This window comes from Cryptomeria japonica, chromosome 5 (assembly GCF_030272615.1).
Source record: "Cryptomeria japonica chromosome 5, Sugi_1.0, whole genome shotgun sequence".
In the NCBI taxonomy this organism is placed as follows: Eukaryota; Viridiplantae; Streptophyta; class Pinopsida; order Cupressales; family Cupressaceae; genus Cryptomeria; species Cryptomeria japonica.
Genome location: NC_081409.1, coordinates 434639171 through 434660148, shown reverse-complemented (window position 1 = coordinate 434660148; position 20978 = coordinate 434639171). Strand labels below are relative to the sequence as shown.

At 38.9% G+C, this 20978-nt stretch overlaps 1 protein-coding gene across 1 annotated transcript in view; it reads right to left on the bottom strand.

Moving 5' to 3' along the window:
* Positions 1-4861: 4861 nt before the first annotated feature.
* LOC131061072 (serine/threonine-protein kinase STN7, chloroplastic-like) overlaps positions 4862-20978 on the bottom strand; it is a 136253-nt gene continuing 120136 nt past the window's right edge. The window contains 4 exon segments of the mRNA XM_057994577.2: positions 4862-5124; positions 5403-6223; positions 8257-8350; positions 8547-8715. Of these exon segments, the coding sequence (XP_057850560.2) occupies positions 4862-5124; positions 5403-6223; positions 8257-8350; positions 8547-8715 (1347 nt within the window).

Sequence of the window (20978 nt, the reverse complement as noted above, 5' to 3'; positions counted from 1 at the left end):
AATCTTACTTGGTCACATCCTTCATGTCTGTACTGCGTGGAATTCCGAATACCTCAGCAATGGCATCCTTAGCAAGGTAGGCGATGACAGCACCCTTGGGACTTTTGATCATTTTTGTGAGCGGATCGTAACATCGTGCACACTCCAGGATCAACTCACTGCACTGTATGGATTGTGGAAATCCAGCGGCATGGAAAATGCCACTCTTTATAATATTCGCATATGCTGGAGAAGGAACTTGATCTCTGGATCCAAACATCCGACGCTGCATCTGATCAAAGCCCAGGAAATGCATGTTGGTATCAATGATTTCCTTCCATCTGGATGAAATCTTGAACTCTGGATAAAATCCAGTCTCCAATGTCTTCAGCAGCTCTTTCCTTTCCTTGTATCCTGATTTTGACATCACACCTGTACGAAGCTAGAAGTTAGTCCTAGGATAAAAATAAATACTTGTAATAAAATTCTTGACTTTCTAGAGATTTAGCTAGTTTAGAGCATGGAGTCAGGAAAATAATCCATACACTTGGTAAGCTTTAGCAATTACGTTCAAAGTGTGACAACACTAAGGCATGGAAGCCTTCCATAAAAATCATTTATACCTCCTTATGCTTAGAAAATATGCAAGCAAAGAATGCAAAGGAGTATACCGGATTGATGATGACTTAGGAAAGGTGTGAAAGGTTGTGTTTTCACACAATGAATGTCTGAAGACACCTTCCGCAGTCAACAATGGAGGTCAAAATTCTAAAGACAACCTGAAAAATCAGACTTTCGAAAACATGTAACCTTCAAACTGTGCATGAAATCAATAAAAATCAGTTTTATTGATGAAGACAATCATTTTCTGGAATGTAAGTATGGCTGGTAAAATTTAGTTTTCTGAGGACAAGTCTGAAAATCGGATACTTCAGACTTACCAACACCTTGCAAAGTGGTTTAAATCCCTGAAAATGATGAAAAATTGCTAAGGAAACAGCCCCAAGCAAATTCGCCAAAATTGGTTAGGTGGCTAGAAATGAAAATTTCTGAGGACAAGCGCCTAACAATGGAGTTTCAGACCTGCAACAGCGATAAAATGGTCTATAAAAAGTGCACAGAAAACTCCATAAAATGCCTCCAAATGCTAAATGTTTAAGTTGGAATTGGCTGGGCAATAAAAACTTAAGTCTGAAAATTAATGGCAGCCATTAATGGAGGTCAAAATCTGAAGCAAACCTCAGATCTGAAGCGAATCAGCAGGCTGGAAGTGATCGCAGCCACCAAACATGCATGAAAATCATCAAAATATGGCACCAAAACACCTCCCAAGCAAAATCGAATTTTCCCAAGTCTAGCGCCAAAAATGGAATTCTGAAAATTTGATGTCAATGGCAGCCTTGATCTGCAACAATGAAGGATGGCAACAATCTGGAAAAATCGCCCAAGTTGGGGTTGGATACCCCAAACACAAAAATTTGCCTTCCCTAGCAAAAAATCGAAATTTTCAAAATTCTGAAAATTGTTGTTAATGGCAGCAATCTGCAGCAATGAAGGTCTGAACAGCAGCAAAAATGGTGGAGGAAAAATCGCCCAAGTCTCTAATCATGAATTTGCCAACTTTTACCAAAAATTGCTAAATTTGGAAAAATCGCCAAACTTAGCAAAAATCGAAAATCTGGAACTGGTCTTTAATGGCAGCCAAGCAGGAATAAATCAGCAAGCTGGAAAAAATGGAGGAAAATAAATCCTCAATCCCACCGCTTCACAAAAATGCCTTGTTAAAAAAATTCGCCCAACTTGGAGAAAAATCGCTCTCATGGAGACACCTAGCAGAAATAATAATAAAATAATGTTGAAGTTCCTCTCATATACTTGCTTTCACCTCCAACTTTCACCACACAAGCAATGTGGGTTAAAAAACACTTGTATAAATACTTGCTTGGTGAAACCCTAACTTGCTTCTAGAAGGTTCAAACATTTAATAATTATTGCAAGTTATTAAATTTGCTTTTAAATTTTAAATAATCATTTAATAATTATTTAAAAGCAATTAAAATGGGGCTTTTTTATTAAAATATTGCTATTTAAATCCAAAATAAAGCCTCCAGAGGAAAATCGCTATAGGTTGGGATTGAGAAATCCCTTCAAAAATCGCTTAAGTGTCAAAATTTGCCCCATAGGGGAAATTCGACCCATGCTTGGATAAAAAATCCATACTCAAAATCATCAAAATGCACATAAAAACCATCCCAGGGGAAATTCGATGTGAGTTTGGACAAAAATCCAGACAAAAATGCACTCATTTTGCAAAAATCACCCCCCAAGGGAAATTCGATGGGTGTCTGGACAAAAATCCACACTAAAACTCACTTAACTTGAAAAAATACCTCCCTGGTGGAAAATCGACCTCAGTCTTAACAAAAATCTGGACTCAAAACTCTTCATAATGTTCCCAGTGGAAAATCGACCTCTGTCTGGATAAAAATCCGAACAAAAATCCTTACAAAAATGCTCAGGGGAAAATCGATCCCTGTCTAGATAAAAATCCGGACAAAAATCCTCACTTAGTTGTCACAAAAATCCTAGTGGAAAATCGACCCAGGCATGGAACTATCCTTGCACTCCAGTCCGCACTCCCAGGGGATATTCGATGGCAGTCTGGATAATCCTGACACTTAGCCAAATTTTAGCATTTCCAAGGGAAAATCGCTCCAGGTGTGGATAAACAGTGGGGGAAATTAGTGGCCAATATGGATTCCAAGGGAAACCCATGTGTAGTATGGATTTTGAGTGGGGGAATGGGTTGGGTAGTTTGGAATGTGAGGGGAAAATCACCTCTAGCATGGATTTTGACCCTTTAACCCTTGGCATATGAATTTCCCTTAAGATTTTAACATTTTAACCACTCAAAATCACTCAGTGACTTTAAATTTAACTGGACTTAGACTAACTTTCCAAAAATATGAGCGAAACGCTAGGAAAATATTGGAATAAAGTGCGAAACCAATTTAAATATTACCTTAGGAGCGAGAAAACAACTCCAAAAGGTCTGTGAATATTTTGGCACTTTAAATCATTGATGCGCGTGTTTAAAAACACGTTAACGTTCAATAGGTCAAAACACTTAGCAAAACTTAGGATCATTAAAAATATCATCTTTTGCAACTTGATCCTAACACTTCAAAAACCCTAGACGGCACTAGGCATAATCAAAATTCCAAGACTCGGGCACAGGAAACGCAAAATTGTCCACTAAGTAGCCAAAACCTTAACCTAACGACACAGGAAACTGGCAAAAAGGGGGTCCCCGTTAGCAATGGGGCGATGTGTGAAAAGGTCACAACAAGTCACTAGAGAGGATATTTCCAGCCTTGGACGTGAGCAGATGTGTTGTTTTGGATGACAATTTCCTATGTTGCAGCAGCTGTTCATCTTCTTGGATGCTGATTTTCCTAAAATCAGATCTCAAGTCAATCATTTCAGACTTGGTGGGCTGCTGGTGAACTCTTTTTCAGACTTCACATTCTCCTGGCAGGGCAGGTTTATGGTCTCAGATGAGAGGTATGGCGAGTTGGGGCAATCAGTATCCATGTATGAAAAGTGTTCAAGCTCTAACTAGTGGTTATCTTTATGCCTTCTCTTCTACTTATGGTTGGGACAGTGAACCTTTGCTTTCTTTGGTTCTTCATTCTAAGGTTCTTGGAGTGGGAATTGTAAGAGTTTTTAGAAGTCTCCATGGTTTTGTCAGAATAATTCTGGGGAAACATGTTGATTTAATGGTAGTGCTCATTAACCACAGGCAAACATCAAATCTGTTGCCTTCCCAACCATAGACGATAAGCTCTTATCATCACCCCCGAGCACACTACATGTCCTTCATGTTGTTGAATTCATATCTATTGATGCAATCATGACCTTGCATATATATGAATCAATACCTCCTAATAGACCTCAAGTCGGCCATATACTTTTGGCACTAAGGGTAGGGTTAGACCTATATATTACAAGTTACATATGAGTCTCCCTAAGTTACAAGTTACATTTAACTTAATCACAAGTTACACACAAATAGGGCCTGCCCCAAATTAGACTCATACAACTGAGATATCCAAATGCCAAGGCCAACAGGCCACTTGGCATTTTGTGCACTAGGTCGGCCCTAGAAGGGATCCGACCTAGCTACACAACAACACTCCCTCTTAGCTAGGGAGGATTCCTTCTGAATAACCAAGTCACATAGTGACTACCACCATGGCTACTCCCATGAATAATACGTTCACCATAGCTACTCCCAGAGGGTGAACAAGCACATCATGGAATTTCTTCCATGATACCCACCATACCTACTCGTAGAGGGTGGAAGAGGGCTTTCACCTCAACCTTCTCCCAGAGAAGGGTGCATTATCACCATGCCTACTCGCAAAGGGTGGAATGAGGGCTCTAACCTCAGACTTCTCCCAAAGAAGAATGCATCTCCACCATGCCTACTCGCAAAGGATGGAACAAGGGCTTTCACCTCAAACTTCTCCCAGAGAAGAATGCATTAGCAAGGGATTACACCTCGAACTTCTCCCTCACAGGAGAAGAACTCATTAACAAGGGATTGCACCACGAACTTCTCCCTCATAGAGAAGAACTCATTAACAAGGGCTCTCACCTTAAATTTCTCCATCACAGAGAAAAATGCATTAACCAAATCTTCATGACATTGTAGCTCCCTCTAAAGCTGAAATGTTAGGCTCCCTCTGAAGCAAATATCAACCTTCTGACCTCTTCGTCCAAGGTTACTTCTGACAATACGTCAAACTCCCTCCGAATGTTGATTCTTCCTCTACGAAGAAATGCAAGCAATCTTCCTTCCTTGAATACAATCTTTGATTCATCCATTGGCAGTTGTTGAAATTTTAGGAGGTATTCTAGAAGCCAGTGCAAAAAGTGTTGTGAAGTAAATTGCACAGACCAAATTATCTGCAGCCAGTCTTGTTGTCAACACTAATGAAGACACACCAAGAGCCTCTGAAACTGCAACATAATTAACAACTCCACCAATATGCCTTCTCATTAGAGCAGCTACTATCTTCCAGCTATCTTGACTTAAAGATCGCATGGGTACCACCAAATAAGCAACCAAAGTCCCTATAACTGTTGCAACACTTGATATGCAGGAGCCTCATATGCCACTAGCCCCAAATTGTTGGTTGCAAGTGCCACAAGCGTGCTCACCAATGCTCCACTCAGTGCACTTCCAATCTTTGTCTTCTCAGATACCAAATACCCCGGTTGTAAGCAAGATAGACCATGTGCCCCAGTGATTTGTTGGCACAATCAAAGGCAAATTCAGTTGCACTTTCGTTTCAAATCTGCATGGTGCAAATCCGAGCAACCGATTGTTTGCGTCCTTCAATTTTAGGGGCACATACATTTATAGAGGTGTGTCGAGCGATACTCTATTCCGGAGTTGACAGCAATTTGGTACTCCATTGGGATAACAAGTTTTGGCTGGAGTACCACCAAAATGCCGAAAACAAGAGGACGCCTCCATATCACAGATTTTGCTAGTAAAATGTTACAATCGCCGAAGAGAATCCTCCACAACATGTTCTCCTCCCCGAATGAAGAATTCGAATATAGAATGTTAAAATGGACAGAGATGTCCATAGCAACTCCACTTGCCGTCAGCATTTCGATACCAGGCTCGTACATGAAAGTAACCGTTGCAGTCGGCGACCATTTGGCATGGCCCTTGCCAATACCCTTCCTGGCTATGGCACGAAGCTTCAATTCCTAACCGCATCAAAGTTTAACTATGATTATGCCCCTTCGTTCAGTCAGGTCGTAGTCGTCGGTAGCACGGTTGGCGACATCAACAGGAATGACTTGTTGATCAAAGGACATGAGGTCTAAGCTGGTGACATCGAGGGTCTGGTCACCGTCGCATTTGGCGAGGAGGGTGAATTCAACAGAACAGTTATCGCACTGCGCGTCGCCATCGCACCGGTCGTAGTCACACGAGAAGCTCATCTCCATTGCACGCTTGGAGGTGAGTGGGATGAGGCCCAACCTGTGCACGATGAATTCGTCATTGAGCACTGGCGAATTGTTCTCGATTTCTACCAGGTCTAAGGCAATCGTCGGCACCTCTGCGATCATTGCTCGCCACGGGACATTCGCGATGCTCATGTCTGTATTCCGCAGCTCAAATTTCAAGTAATCATCTTTGCCTGCACTTAGATTTCTCAGTCTGCAAATTGCTTTGATAGAACTCCCTTAAAAGCACAGGATCTACCTTCAAGCGGTTAGGCTCTATAGAAGGAACCCGCTCTGATACCATGTTGATTTAATGTTAGTGCTCGTTAACCACAGGCAAACATTAGATCTATTGCCTTTCCAACAATAGACGATAAGCTCTTATCGTCACCCCCGAGCACACTACATGTCCTTCATGTTGTTGAATTCATATCTATTGATGCAATCATGACCTTGCATATATATGAATCAATACCTCTTAATAGACCCCAAGTCGGCCACATACTTTTGGCGCAAAGGGTAGGGTCAGACCTATATATTACAAGTTACATATGAGTCTCCCTTAGTTGCAAGTTACATTTAACTTAATCACAAGTTACACACAAGTGGTTCGCCCACACAAGTGGTTCGCCCAAATAGGGCCTGCCCCAATTTAGACTCATACAACTACGATATCCAAATGCCAAGGCCGACAGGGCACATGGCATTTTATGCACTAGGTCGGCCCTAGAAAGAATCCGACCTAGCTACACAACAACAAAGCACAGTAGATTCATGTGCAGATATGAGTATGAGTTTGTTGAGCTCTTGCAAAGGAATGCTTTCCTCTTTGCAAGAAGATTTGGAGATGTCACATTGGCAGTCGTGGCTCCATTAGATACCCTATGGAGATGTGTTGTGGAGTTTGATCGTGAGTTGAGTAGACTCTATTTTCTATTGCCCAAGCTTGTGATAGACAGTCGCATTGTTGATATTGATTACTTAGAACCTTATGGGCACGAGATGTTGCATGATATTGATTTCAGTACTTCAGAATTTTTCAGTTTGAGTATCATGGATGGTAACATTTTGGAGTCACAATGGAGGATAGTGCAATTTTGGCATGATGTTTTCACTGATGCGATCAGAGTGGTGCAGCATCGAAAAGGTGGGTTGTTCCTGAGACGGTCATCGGACCCTAGAATCGTAGTTGCTTGGGTGTGCATCAATTTGAAATTTTCTCTAGTTGTGGTGGCATTGCTTGAGCACAAGCAATTTTGGGAAGGGCGGACTGTAATGTCCTCTTTTCCAGTCTAGTTTGTTTTGGGGTCTGTTGGCCAATTCTAAGATCCGTTGGTCAGACAGAGATAGAATTAGGGTTTCCTATTTTCTAGGAGGATGTTTTGGCAGTTTTGGTGGCTTGCCTGTTGGAATTTTATAGTTCTAATTCTGGATTCCTTCTGGGTTTTCAAAGAGCTTCACGATGGATTGACATGCAACTAAATCCGAGGACTTTCTGAACTTACTATTTTTAGTAAGTGGGGGGAGGACAACTTATTTTTCTGGGTTTTTCTGGGTTTTCAGAGAGCCTCGTGATGGTGTGACATGCAAACGAATCCATAGACTTTTTCCGGACTTACTATTTTTAGTAAGTGCAATGGCTGCTCAGAATTTGGTTAAAATCACTTTGGAAACACTTACTATTTTTAGCAGTATGCTATTTTTAGTAAGTACTATTTTTAGAAGGATATCAGCATGCCTATTCAGATGGCTATTTTCGGCAGGTCAGTTTGAGCAGTTGGTCTTTCAGCATTTTTGGTGCTATTCTTGGCAAGGGTTCTTCAGCTCAGTTCAGTGACTATTTCTGGCAAGGCAATTCTCTCAGCTCCTTTCCCCATATCCTTGAGCTTGTTTTGGCAGGTTCAGTATTTGATGAAAAAATGGTGTTTTGAATTAAATTATAACTTAAGGCAAAGGTTGGACGATTTATTTAAAAGGGATTGCTTAAGTTATATTGATATCTAAGTCATTTCCTTAATTAGATGTGGGCGATTTTTGGTTCAGGAAAATATTTTATAAGTGAATTACTGCTATGGAAAATATTTCATAATTAAAAAATCCAAGGCTTTGAATGATATATCGATTTTCTATTTTATGTAAACACAAATGGAACACACCACAAATGTTATATAAAAAGTTGAATGATCTCTTCTTTACACACAAGATATTGAAAAAAAGGCATAATTCCAGCACTAAAAGTACTTGTACCTTGGGTCCAATAGAAACTCCTTTGGTACATAATTAATACCCACCCGCAAGTCCGCAGCAGCACCAAGGTCAATGATCTTGAAGGCACGGGAATCTTAATAGCAGTTTTCAAACAAACCCACAAAAAATGTCAGCACTAAAGGCATTTTCAGAGCATACTAATTTTAGAACCACTAAGAAGATTACAACTTTTCAAAAAACAGAAGCAAGAATCATGTCAAATTTCTTTTGAATCCTAAAATCAATGGATCATTCCACTTTTTTCTTTTCAAGAGAAACAAGAGAGTAACCTTGAGAAAATATAATGTTCTGGGGCTTGATGTCCCTATGAACGATTCCCGTAGAATGCAGTCCATCAAGGGCAAATAAGATTTGACGCATGATAGTCTGAATTATCCTGTTTTCTCTTTCTATGCCTTTAGGCATGTTTTGAACCTCTCCAAGAATCATCCTCTCAACCTGCACTTAATCAAATGTGAAAAACATTCAAATAGTTGACAATCTTGAATAGGTAAAAGGAAACATTTCACAGCACTTTCATAGATAAAACAGTTGAAAAATGTTTTCTCATTTTCCATCCTCAAGAACACTTCAATCAGATGGCATGAGATATTCAGCTGAAAATTACAAAAAACAACAGATCTTTGGATAACAAACAGCCATGATTAAAAAACTTGTTTTGTTATTAGCACGGTTACATATTAGAAGGGGCAGACAGCTAGAACATAATGAAAAATGAATATTATAGAGTGCAAGGTAACATATAAGTATGCACTGAAGGAAAACCCATTGACTGTTGAAGTATAAGCCCAAAAATGTCAGTGGCTTTGGAAAAAAGAAGGGGTCATAAACAAGGAAGAAATAGATTACCAGTTGCTTGGATTTAGTGAGGCTTCAAAAAGAAAACCAGGGGCAGAAAGAGAAGAAATAATCAACACTGAGAATATACAGTTTCGTACGCTCGAAACTAACATATGGGGTACTCAGAATAAGGTCAGACACATAAGTGAAATTGAAAGTAGGCCCATTTCATTCTCAGGGTTAGATTTATTTACAAAGGCACACATGTTTCAACTTAATCCATTTGTGGCACAAGTATCTCTCCTGCAAATTATATCCTCTATATCCAAATCATGGAGGCATCAAGAGATGCTGATATGTCCACTTCTTTTGGAAAGAAACTCTGCTGCAGCTACAACTGTTGATACTACCATTCAAAGCCAGTGTCTCAGGCTCACTTCAGTTGCCAGATGCTTTTCTTCAGCGAATGGATCCATTTAGAGTTACTGATCTAAGGACATCTCATGCAGATGAAGGGGTTCAACTATCCTCTACAAACACAAGAGGGATTCCACAGTCAATCATTGGGTCTTCACAATCGAATAGATTCTGCTTCTCAAATGTAAACAAAACTGACTTCACAATCCATTGCAAAATCAATCTCGAAGTACACGGTAACAGATTCCACTTGTACTACAAGACAAAACCAGGAAGTTGAACTAATACACACCCGAGGAAACCCTTCCACTACCTTGTAATGCACATCAAGAAATGGTTTAGGAAACCACATTAGTTAGATTGCAATATGGTTTAGGAAACTAAATAGTCTTATGACTGATATTCCATCTGTTAATCCGATTCTTTCAATTATCATCAAATCAACATTTATCTCACACTGTTGATACTTTCTGGAGCATTCCTCCATTCTGATGGTCCATACATTTATTTGTATAGTCACATCATTGTACCATACAGTTTATCTCTAAACTAGGCCCATGTTAATACTCAGTATTGCTTCCTGTTTTCAGCATTAGCAATATGCATTATACCCTACTCCAGGGAAATTTCATGGAAGAATATGTATTTTGTTTTTTGATAATTTACAAATGGATTCTATTGGGGTCCTCACCCTTAGAGAAAAGGTACAAAATAAATTAACTAGCAAAAATGGAAACTAAACCCATCCCCCAAAATAAACAGAACCAGAGGCCCAAGCCACACAAAACCAGAGTCAAAAAAGTGCACCATACTGAACCATAAGAAAATGAGTTGCTCCTGCTTTCTACCCTATTTTTTATACACTTGTAATAAAATTTAATTTAATTTGTTAACTACATTATAATAATGCTTAGACTCTGATCTATCTATCGTGTTACTAATATTTGAAATGGTCGGCATTGTGGTGGGGGCATACAAACCATGGTTAAGAGATCAGATTGGCAAGTAGAGAGTGGATCATCAACTTCATACAATGTCAAAAAGGGTAAACACACACATGCACTAGGACATGTTGGTGTACATTTTATCATCTACCAAACATTAGAATAAGATACCCAAAGGTATTCTATCTTCTCCTAAAAAATCACTGCTGATTCCAAGGTCTATATGTGCGAACAAGCGACTTTAGTGGGATAGCTACTTGGGTAGTGTATGCTGAAAATCTCAAGGGGAACTTACGTTTACGAATGTCTTTCAAGCTTCTGGACTTAGATAGATTTATCAATTTCAGGCTCTTTCTTTTCTTTGATTTTTCGGGATTTAGACTTTCAAAAAGGGGAAAAGGGGATAGGGTTAAGAAAGCTGATCTAAACCTATGAATTCTGGAGACGGTATTAACCAGGTGTTCTCAGGAAACCGCACTTTGCTTCGCCACACTAAGGACAACTACACAAAGTGAGAGCAATCTTCAATGGGTTGTGCTTACGATCGAAGTTTTGGCATACACAAGGGATAGGCTCAGACTAACTTTGCACAGTGAAATGGAAATCATCCATTCACCAAAAGTATGAGCGGAGATACACCATTAATTAATACTTATCAGATCCTTCATTCAACTCTAACAACTTTGAAATCAAATCTAAATTAACTTCTAATTAACGTGTTCAGGAAATTGAAACCATGCTAATCACTCAAATAACAGAGATTACAAAGCCTTAAGAGAAAACGCACATGCAATGTATTATTTGAAAAAATGACCTTCACGCAACAATATATCAAAAACCTCACACTCTCCAAATGAGAGGAGGTAGCCTTATATAGTTTTCCAGAAAACAATGAACGGTCGAGATCAAACAGTGATCAAGGGCCTAGATTGAAAGCTACAAACCCTTATTAGGGTTTCTCAAAACTCTATCAGTTCAGACAAACAAAAGAGTGACATGTGGCACAGCTGCTATTATCATTGAGTTGAGTGTCCAGTTTCCTTTTTAGCAGATTCAATGTATCTGAACACAATGAGTTGAACCTCTTCCATAGTGACACTCGGCAAGTTACTAATTTGGAAGAAGACAACGTCCACATCATCTGTACACGTGGCAAGGATGTGCAACCACTCAATTGCCTGGGCAAGAAAGTTTTCGTCAATGAAGAGAAAACTTGCAATTCTTGAGAGATCCCCTTTATCAATCCCCGAGACATTGAAAAAGAAAAAAGCAAACATCCCTAAAAAATAGGGAAAACTTTCTAAAACTAGACATCCCGGGGATCGAGCTAAAAATGTCAAAAATGAAACTTCCTAAAAAATAGGAAAAAGCAAAAAAACCAAACTTTCCAAATATAGAAAGTTGTCTGAATTCGCTCAAATCAATTGCGTTCTTTGTCCTTCGGCGTTTCTGGGCACTTTGACGGTGTCTAGACTCTTTTATCACTTGGTTTGCAAAAACTAACTTTCAATCCTTAAGACTCAAACCATTCAAAACTTGACAGAACTAAGCAAAACTGAAGCGGAAGGCCACGGGACACTATCAAAACCCTATAAAACAGGAAAGGAGAGGGTCCCCATTCTCAATGGAGTGATGTGTGAAAAAGGTCACAACAGGACACTATTGTGACCATAGATGGAACACTCATAGAGTACTCGGCGAGTTTCAAAAACTTGCCGAGTTTTTGCAAAAAACTCGTCGAGTTTCTATTAAAAACTCGGCTAGACTAAAAACAGAGGCCCAAACATGTCAAAAAATTATCTATTTTTGTTTTTTCAAGTCAGTTTTATTCTCTTCATCAAAATATATACATGAAATATAACATTTAAGTATAAGAAATATACTTTGTTATATTTCATGTATATATTGGCAAGATGTTTGAGAGTGGTTTCAGATCTCTAGGAGTTATAATGCAAATTCTAGGTTTTAGAAGATCTCTTAATTTTTCAGACAGTCAAATTTCAGTAATCATTATGCTCCTATCAACATTCTCTCGCTCTCTCTATCTCACTCACTTTATCTGCCTCAAATTTTAGACCTATCTATCTCCCTATCACTCTTCCTCTATCCCCCTCTCTACCACACTCCATCTCACTCTCTCCACTCTTCCCCAAGATCTAGATCTATCTCTCTACCCCTCTTTTTCTCACCCTCAGACCCCGGGGAGGGCTGCTACTCTCAACCTAATTTTAATTTGCAGATGCTTGGTGGCAAAGTTGGGGTGGAAATACCCCAAATCTCAAAAAATTTGCCCTCATAATCTTATGTCAACCTTGTAATTCATGCAGTTCTGAGCGCAATTAGAGCTTGTTTAAATCCATCGACACGAAGAAGACGAGCAAGTTAGCTCAAAAACGTCTCAATGACCTTGTCTTTGTGCAATATAATCTTCCATTGCACGTAAAGAAGGTAGAGGAAGTAGCAGGTGGTCCACTTGACTTGGATAATATAGATCCTTACAGTGATTGGACATCACAAGAGCAGCCTCCATTGTTTTTCGAGGATGACATCACTAATTTGGAGAGGCAAGCTATGGACAAGGAGGGGGGTGGATTTGGTTTCACGCTAGATGACATTGAGGAGGAAGAGGATGAGGATGAGGATGAGGAGTCATTGCCAGTACCACAAGCAGGTGGAGACATAGCTTCATCTAGGATGGAGGATGGAGCCAGCCATACCCAACGAGGAGGCGCAGTCAGGCCCACTGCAAACTTCTAGGACTAGACCCCTCTAGTTTTACCTCTCCCCTAATTTTTGCGAGAGCTGGGAAGAGGAAGTTGTAATTGTAATTTGTAATGAAGTATTTACTTTTGGTTTTACAAAAACTATTTACTATTTTCCTTCCAGGATTCCAGCCATCAGCATTCCTCATGAGGATGCGATTTTGTAGACACTTTGCATTTAAATATATCTAGAATCAGCTTGGTTCTTTTGTGTTATCATTTATTGACTTATTGGATGCATCTTCTCATTAAATTTTGCAAAAAAATGCATTTTTTATTAAATTTAAGCGTGTTTTTAAGTTGTCGAGTTTTTCGCCGAGTTTTTGCCAATTTTTTTTCCAGGGGCTTGACAAGTTGAGCCAAGTTGCAAGTAGTCCAACTGTGATTATGACCTTTTCACACATTGCCCCATTGCAAGAAGGGCCCCCCCCCCCCCCCCTCTTTTCTGCTTTTTGCATCGCGTTAGTTTAGGGTTTTAGCAGTCAAGCGACAGTTTTGAGTTTCAGTGTTTGAGTGTCAGTTTTGAAGTGTGATCATACCTAAGGTCCAATTAGTGTTGGTATTATGGATGACTTCGTCATGTGTTGCATTGATTTTGTCATTGATGTCAACACTTGTCTTCTTGGAAGTTTACATTATGTTCACCGGTATGGTTAGTGACATATGCACAGTCATCGGTATGTGTTCACCAGCAGGTTATATTGTTCATCGGCAGCGATGATGACTTGTTATCATCAGGAGATCATTTGGTTATGTCGAAGACATGGATTGGATGTTTGGATTTGGTGTTTTGCTTATTGGTCTAATCGGGTTGACAAATTTGCCTTTACCAGCAGATAGGTCTAGGTTATGGACTAGTACTCCAGATCAGCACGACACGTTATGGAGATTGTTTATTGATTGGATATTGTGGTAAATGTATTGAGTAGACATAATGTATCGCATCAAGACTTATTTGTAATTGATTTAATTGTAATATCTTTAGTGAGCCAACCTATACATTTGGTCTTAGGTTTTGTATAAATGATTGTAAGATCTTATTGAAGATTGGGATATAGATATGGTACGAGTGTATTCGAATATTGAAGAGCCAAAATAAGCAGATCCTTGCGCGAATCACGCAGACATTATTTGGAGGTTGAAGGAAGGTTATGAAGGTGTTTTGGCACTCATGTTCAGAGCTTAACCGGTAATCTAAGTTACCGGTTCCGGTTCGGATTCGGGTACGGGTTCGCGGATTCGGCAAAAAAAAAAAAAAATTTGGGTACGGGTACGGGTTCGTCCGTACATATATATATATATATTTTAATTTTTTTTAATATATATATATATATGTTCAAACTTCAAACATCAAAATTATATATGTTCACAGTTCAAACATACAAATATGAAACATCAAACATACAATGTAACTTTCTCATACAATGATACATAGATGATAACAGATAAATCATAAATCAATAAATCATAAATCCATAATTGCCAATGCCAATAAATATTCTGATATTGATATATCATAAATCATAAATGTAATATCATATTCATAATTTGCAAAAAAGATAATATTCAAGTTTCAAGTTTCAAAATGTGAAAATGTCATGACACAATAAACTATAAAGTTAAACATTCAAATTACAAGCCATCTATGGGATTTAAATTCCATATTCATCTTCATCTGAAGCATCCAACCCAAGCTCACGGTCATCAAGTGGTTCAAATTCAGCATCAATTGAACCAATATCAAATGGAATGCCACTCCCACTAGCTATGTCTCTCTCAAATTCCATAACCGCCTCGTCTATAGAGACTTGGCAAAGTTGTGCAACTGTAGCATCTAAATCAGCACACTCAGGGGCTAGATCCCAATTCCTTGTTACACCCTCACTATATTCAGGGTCCTTATGTGACAACAAACAAAGGTTGGAGTGTACGTAGACCAAATCCTCAGCTTTCTTTGCACCCAAACGATTACGTTTGACTGAGTGGATGAAGGAGTATGTACTCCAATTCCGCTCAGCTGAAGAAGAACTTGCAACCTGTTAAAAGTTAAAACATAATTAGAAATTTACAAATTAAAATTATAAAATAAAAAAATGATAGCATCAAATGGAATTGGAAAACTATAAAAATAAAAAATAAAAAGATACATACTTGGGAGTTAAGTTTAATTGCAAGAGGCTGCAAGTAAATGGAGCCTTGACCATGTACATACCACCACTCATCAGTATCCATCCCATATCTAGCATTAAGAGCTACAACATCATGATTTTTTGCAGATACAAATTGGCCAAACTCCCTCATGACAATATTTCTTGTCTCCTCATCTTGATATATCTTTTTAAAGGCAGCCCTATAGCCAGAAGCAACCTCTGCATCTCTATATGGTGGCACCCTCCTTGGTGTTGCAAGCATCTCTGCACTATAAAATTTTGGCGTCAAAGCAAATGCTAAGAGATGTAAGGGGGTGGTCATCTTGTTCCAACGGTCAACAACAATTTTCTGCACAACTTTGAAAAATGTTTCCGTTGGGTCATTTTCTTTTCTATTTATTACTTCTTTTATTTTTTCCACCATGCAATCCATGCCATCATAAATCTCGCCCAAACATGGGCGATCAGTATCAGCATACCTGATCATGCTCATGATGGGCTCAGTGAAATTCAAAACATATTCCACATCATCCCACCATTTCTCACTAAGGATCAATGCTCTTACTTTTAGAGCTCTTTCTGTGTGGGACTGCTTCCATACACTCCACAAGCTGTTGATGACCATAGAACTCAAGGCGTCTCGCACCTTCAGAAGTCGTCTTAAGACGAGCGTGTGAGATGCAAATCGTGTTTCAGCAACCTAACATGACATAACAAAATACACAACATATATCAAATGCAAGTCTATAAAAAATACAAATTTAAAACTAAAAAATTAAAAAATAAAATTTAAAATTAGTAATTATAAATTACCTTCAACAACTCCAACTTGGAGAAGGTCCTGAAAATGGCTTGTGACATATGATGATTAGTCACAAACATTTGAATCTCCTCGCCCTCCGCATATAGTTTTTTCACCCAATCAATTTGTGTGCCAAGCTTTTGCATGATTAAATTGAGTGAGTGTACTGCGCATGGTGTCCAAAAGATGTGACCATATGTAGCCTCCACTATAGTCCCTGCTGCCCTACAATTTTTAGCATTGTCAGTTACAACTTGGACAACATTTTGAGGCCCCACCATGTCAATGCATTCTATCAAGATATTGGCAATGAAACTTGCATCTTTCACTTGCCCCTCACAATCCACTGCTTTCAAAAACATTGCCCCTTTAGGACACACTGCTATAACATTGATCAATGGCCTATTTTTACAATCTTTCCATCCATCAGAAACAATGGTCACACCTGTTTCCTGCCATGTATCTTTGATGACCTTCAACTGTAACTCTATGGATGCTTTCTCCTTTGCCAATAAGGTGGTTCTCACCTTTTCATACCCTGGACAAACATAATCAGAAGGTGTATTGCAAAGAGTATGCACCATGTCCCGAAAGTAAGGTGATCTAACAAGGTTGAAAGGAAGCCCATTGCCATAAAGGCAACGTGCAATTTTGGAATCTGCAATCTCTCTCAGTTCATTTTTGAAGGCAAAATCCAATGGGCCTCTTTTCCGTCAAGCCACAACATTCTGATTCTCTACTGCATCAACTGGTGGGTTTTGCATGAAAGGATGTGAACCAGCTGGTCTTGTGGAGCCCATGCTACTAGAAGGCCTCTTAGACATTGAGCTTTGATGGACAAGAGGATGATCAGTCTTTGCTTTGCCACTTCTCCTATCAGCTTCCTCTTGTTCTCTAATATATCCCAAAACTAGAGCTTTTGGCAGCCCCTTGCCATCTGATCCCTTACAAAATTTTATTCCACGCCCAAGGATGAAACAAAGGTGGCCTTTCACTCGATAGTATGAGCTGGTATACTCAGTGCCACAATGGTTGCATTGCCAAACAAAACCCCCACCACCAGACACTGGCTTGATCATTGTTGTATAATGCCAAAGTGGTGAATCTTGATCAATTTTAAAGGGGGTATTTTCATTTCGGACATTTGCAACTGAACTAGAGCTTGCACTTGCACTTCCAGTTCCAGCCATTATGTATGATTATATGAATAGTGCACCTAAAATGAAAAGAGAATGCACAACATTATTGAAAAAAATTATTAAAATTTTGGTATTATAACCCCATACTATGCATACAAAGTGTAAAAAAATATACAAGACTTCTTTAAAAAAAATTTAAAAAACTTTAAAAAACTTTTTAAAAAAATTTAAAAATTTGAAAAAAACTTGGAAAAATTCTTGAAAACTTGAAAAAAATTCAGATTCACTTACCTTTCATGGCTAAATCTTTCTTCTCCAGTGATTCCTATGCCTTTGATGCGTGTCTCACACCTTCGTAGTCGTCACCTTCGAAGAAAAATACAAAAACTAAGAACCCTGATTGTAGAGAAAAAATCTTAAAAAATGCAAGTAGAATAGGTTGAATGCATGTTTTGATGCATGAAATGCATTATAGAGGGGCAGATTAGGGTTTAGATGTATTTAGAAGATTAAAAATATTGTTTTTTTATTGTTTTTAAATGCTTTCTAACCCGTCGGCCCCGTTTTTGGGAACCCACGGGCTTGGGTTCACCCGGGTCCTCCTGGGTTCACCCGGGTCTTCCTGGGTTCGCCCTGGGTCCCCCCCGGGTCCTGCCCAGGCGGCTGGGTTCCCTGTGGGTCCTGCATCCCTGGGTCCCCCCACAGGGAACCCAGCCGCCTGGGCAGGACCCGGGGGGGACCCAGGGCGAACCGGACCAGGACCAGGACCGGGCACGGACCAGGACCAGGACCCAGGCAAAAAAGGGGAGAACCAGTATCATAGCCGGTAATGAATCCAGCATTGGAGATGCTATTTTGAGCAGTACATTATCATTGGATTTAACCATCCAATTGTGTAGTCAGTGTGACTCCTATTTGTGACTGAGCAGTGAGCTCTAGGCAGTTGGCCTTTCTGCATGTGCAGACCCCATTTGTATACACATACTATCTGCAGTAGTATCATCTGATTGTGGGTAAGGTTTCCCACCGTGGTTTTTCCCTTACCGGCCTTACCGGGTTTCCACGTCAAAATCTTTGTGTCATGTGTTGTGGATGTTGTTTCTCTTTATGTTTTATGCATTAAGTTAAACCGGTACTCCTATACCTGTTAATCTGTTTTACCGGCATTAAGTTTAAGTTGGAATAATTTGCATTTGGATTACAATTTATTCACAACTGGTTCACAACTAATTCACCCCCCCCCCCCCTCTCAGTTGTCCTTCCCGGGACCTAACAATTGGTATCAGAGCCAAGTCCTCTTTTTGCAGAAGCCTAACAGCTTGAGGAGATCCTATGGCAACAAATATTTTCATGAAGGACAGTCTGAAGCTTGATGGAACTAACTATGGCATATGGAAAATCAGAATGGAAACACATCTGAACTACATTGGAAGAGATATATGGGATGTTACAAAGAATGGCTATGTTGCTCCTATTCCAAATCAACCTCATCCACCAACAATGGCTAAGGACATGGACAATGATTGCAAAGCAAGAGAAGCACTTCTGAGCGCATTATCAGATCATCAAATCATGGGATTATCAGACCGATCTACTGCTAAAGCTATTTGGGATAAACTGGAAACACTGAATAAAGGAGATACCACTGTCAAGATTGCAAAATTAGAATGTTACCAAGTCAAGTATGAAAATTTAAAAATGGAAGAAAATGAAAGAATTTCTGCATTTATGGAAAGAGTTAATGAAATTGTTTTAGGAATACAATGTTGTGGAGGATCCTTAAGTGAAGATGAAATTGTGTCTAAAGTTTTAAGAGCATTGCCACAGGCTTACAAAATGAAAGTGACTGCTATTAATGAAATGAGAACAAAGCCTAATACTTCAATTTCTAGAGATACTTTGGTTGGAAAACTTTCAGCATTTGAGCTTGAGGAATTTGGTCTTGTTTCTACTGTAAAGACCGATTTAGCTTTTAAAGCATCATCATCAACATCAGCATCATTATCATCTAACAAAACTGATTGGAAAGCACTTTATACAAAAGAACTTGAAGATATGAGGAGAGAAAATGAAGAACTTGAAGCACTATCTGCAAAAAAAATGCCTAAAGGTCCAGCAGGAAGTAAATATGAAGGTAAAGCATCTTTCAAATGTTTTAATTGCAATAAAGTTGGTCATATGGCATTTGGATGTCCTGATAGACATGCAAGACTAAAGGAGGAAGCAAAAAGATCATATAAGCCTAACCCTGAATATCAGAGATACAGATTTAAGAAAAATAGAGATAAGTCATGTTACTATGCAGATGAAGGTGTTACAGATGATTCAGATGAAGATCCTGCAGATAACGGATGGGCTTTTGTTGCAATAAAAGAAGATCAACCGACACCTATTGTCAAACCGGTAGAGGAGGCCCTGGCAGCAAAAAATGAAGAAAAAAATGAATGGATTATAGATTATGGATGCTCTCATCATATGATTGGTGATAAAAGCAAATTCTTATCTTTTCAGGAAATTCATGGAGGTCTAGTAAGGTTTGGAGATGATAAAGCTTGTTTAATCAAAGGAAGAGGCACTATATCTTTGGATGGTAAGCATAATACTGACAATGTTTATTATGTAGAAGGTTTAAAGCATAATCTTTTGAGTGTTGGTCAATTAGTGGAAAAAAGATTTCAGTTACAATTCAAGAATGGAAAATGCAAAATCATAAACAGAACTGGATTGGAGATTGCAACCAGTAATCAGAATAAAGGTAATATCTTTCATTTGAATACCAGCGATAAGACATGTTTGATTGCACGCATTGATGAAAGTTGGTTATGGCATAAAAGACTTTGTCATGTAAATTTTGATTGCATTGTAAAGATCAGTTCAACTAAGGCAGTAAGGGATTTACCTAAGTTTGTGAAACCTCATAATCCGGTATGTAAGGAATGTCAAATGGGAAAGCAAGTTAGAACAACATTTAAGAGCATTACTGAGAAGTCCAATAGTATTCTTAATTTAATTCATACTGATTTGTGTGGTCCAACAAGAACAAGAAGTCTACAAGGAGATAGATACTTTATGCTAATAATTCATGATTATTCTAGAATGTGTTGGGTTACTTTTTTCAACGAGAAATCAAAAGCTTTTGGAAGATTCAAGATATTCAAGGCAATGGTAGAGAATAAAACCGGCAAGAAAATCAAATGTTTAAGATCAAATCAAGGAGGAGAATTTACATCTAGAGAATTTAATGCATTTTGTGAAGTGAATGGAATCAAAAGACAACTATCAGCACCCCGAACACCCCAGCAGAATAGAGTTGTGGAAAGGAAGAACAGAACTATTCTGGATGCAACAAGAACCATGTTAATGGAAGCAAATCTACCTCATGTGTACTGGAGAGAAGCAGTGAATACAGCGGTTTATACTTTCAACAAAGTTCACATCAAAAGTGAAACCGGTAAGACCCCTTACGAGCTATGGTTTGGTCATATTCCTACTCTTAAGTATTTCAGAATATTTGGAAGCAAATGTTATATTAGTAGAGATGAGTATATTGGCAAGTTTGATCCTAGAAGTGATAAAGGAATATTTCTTGGTTATTCATCTAAAAGCAAGGCGTATAGATGTTATAATAAAAGGTTACAGTAAATCATTGAGAGTACTAATGTGAAGATAGATGAACACTTTAGAGGAGATTCAAGATCTGTAGAACC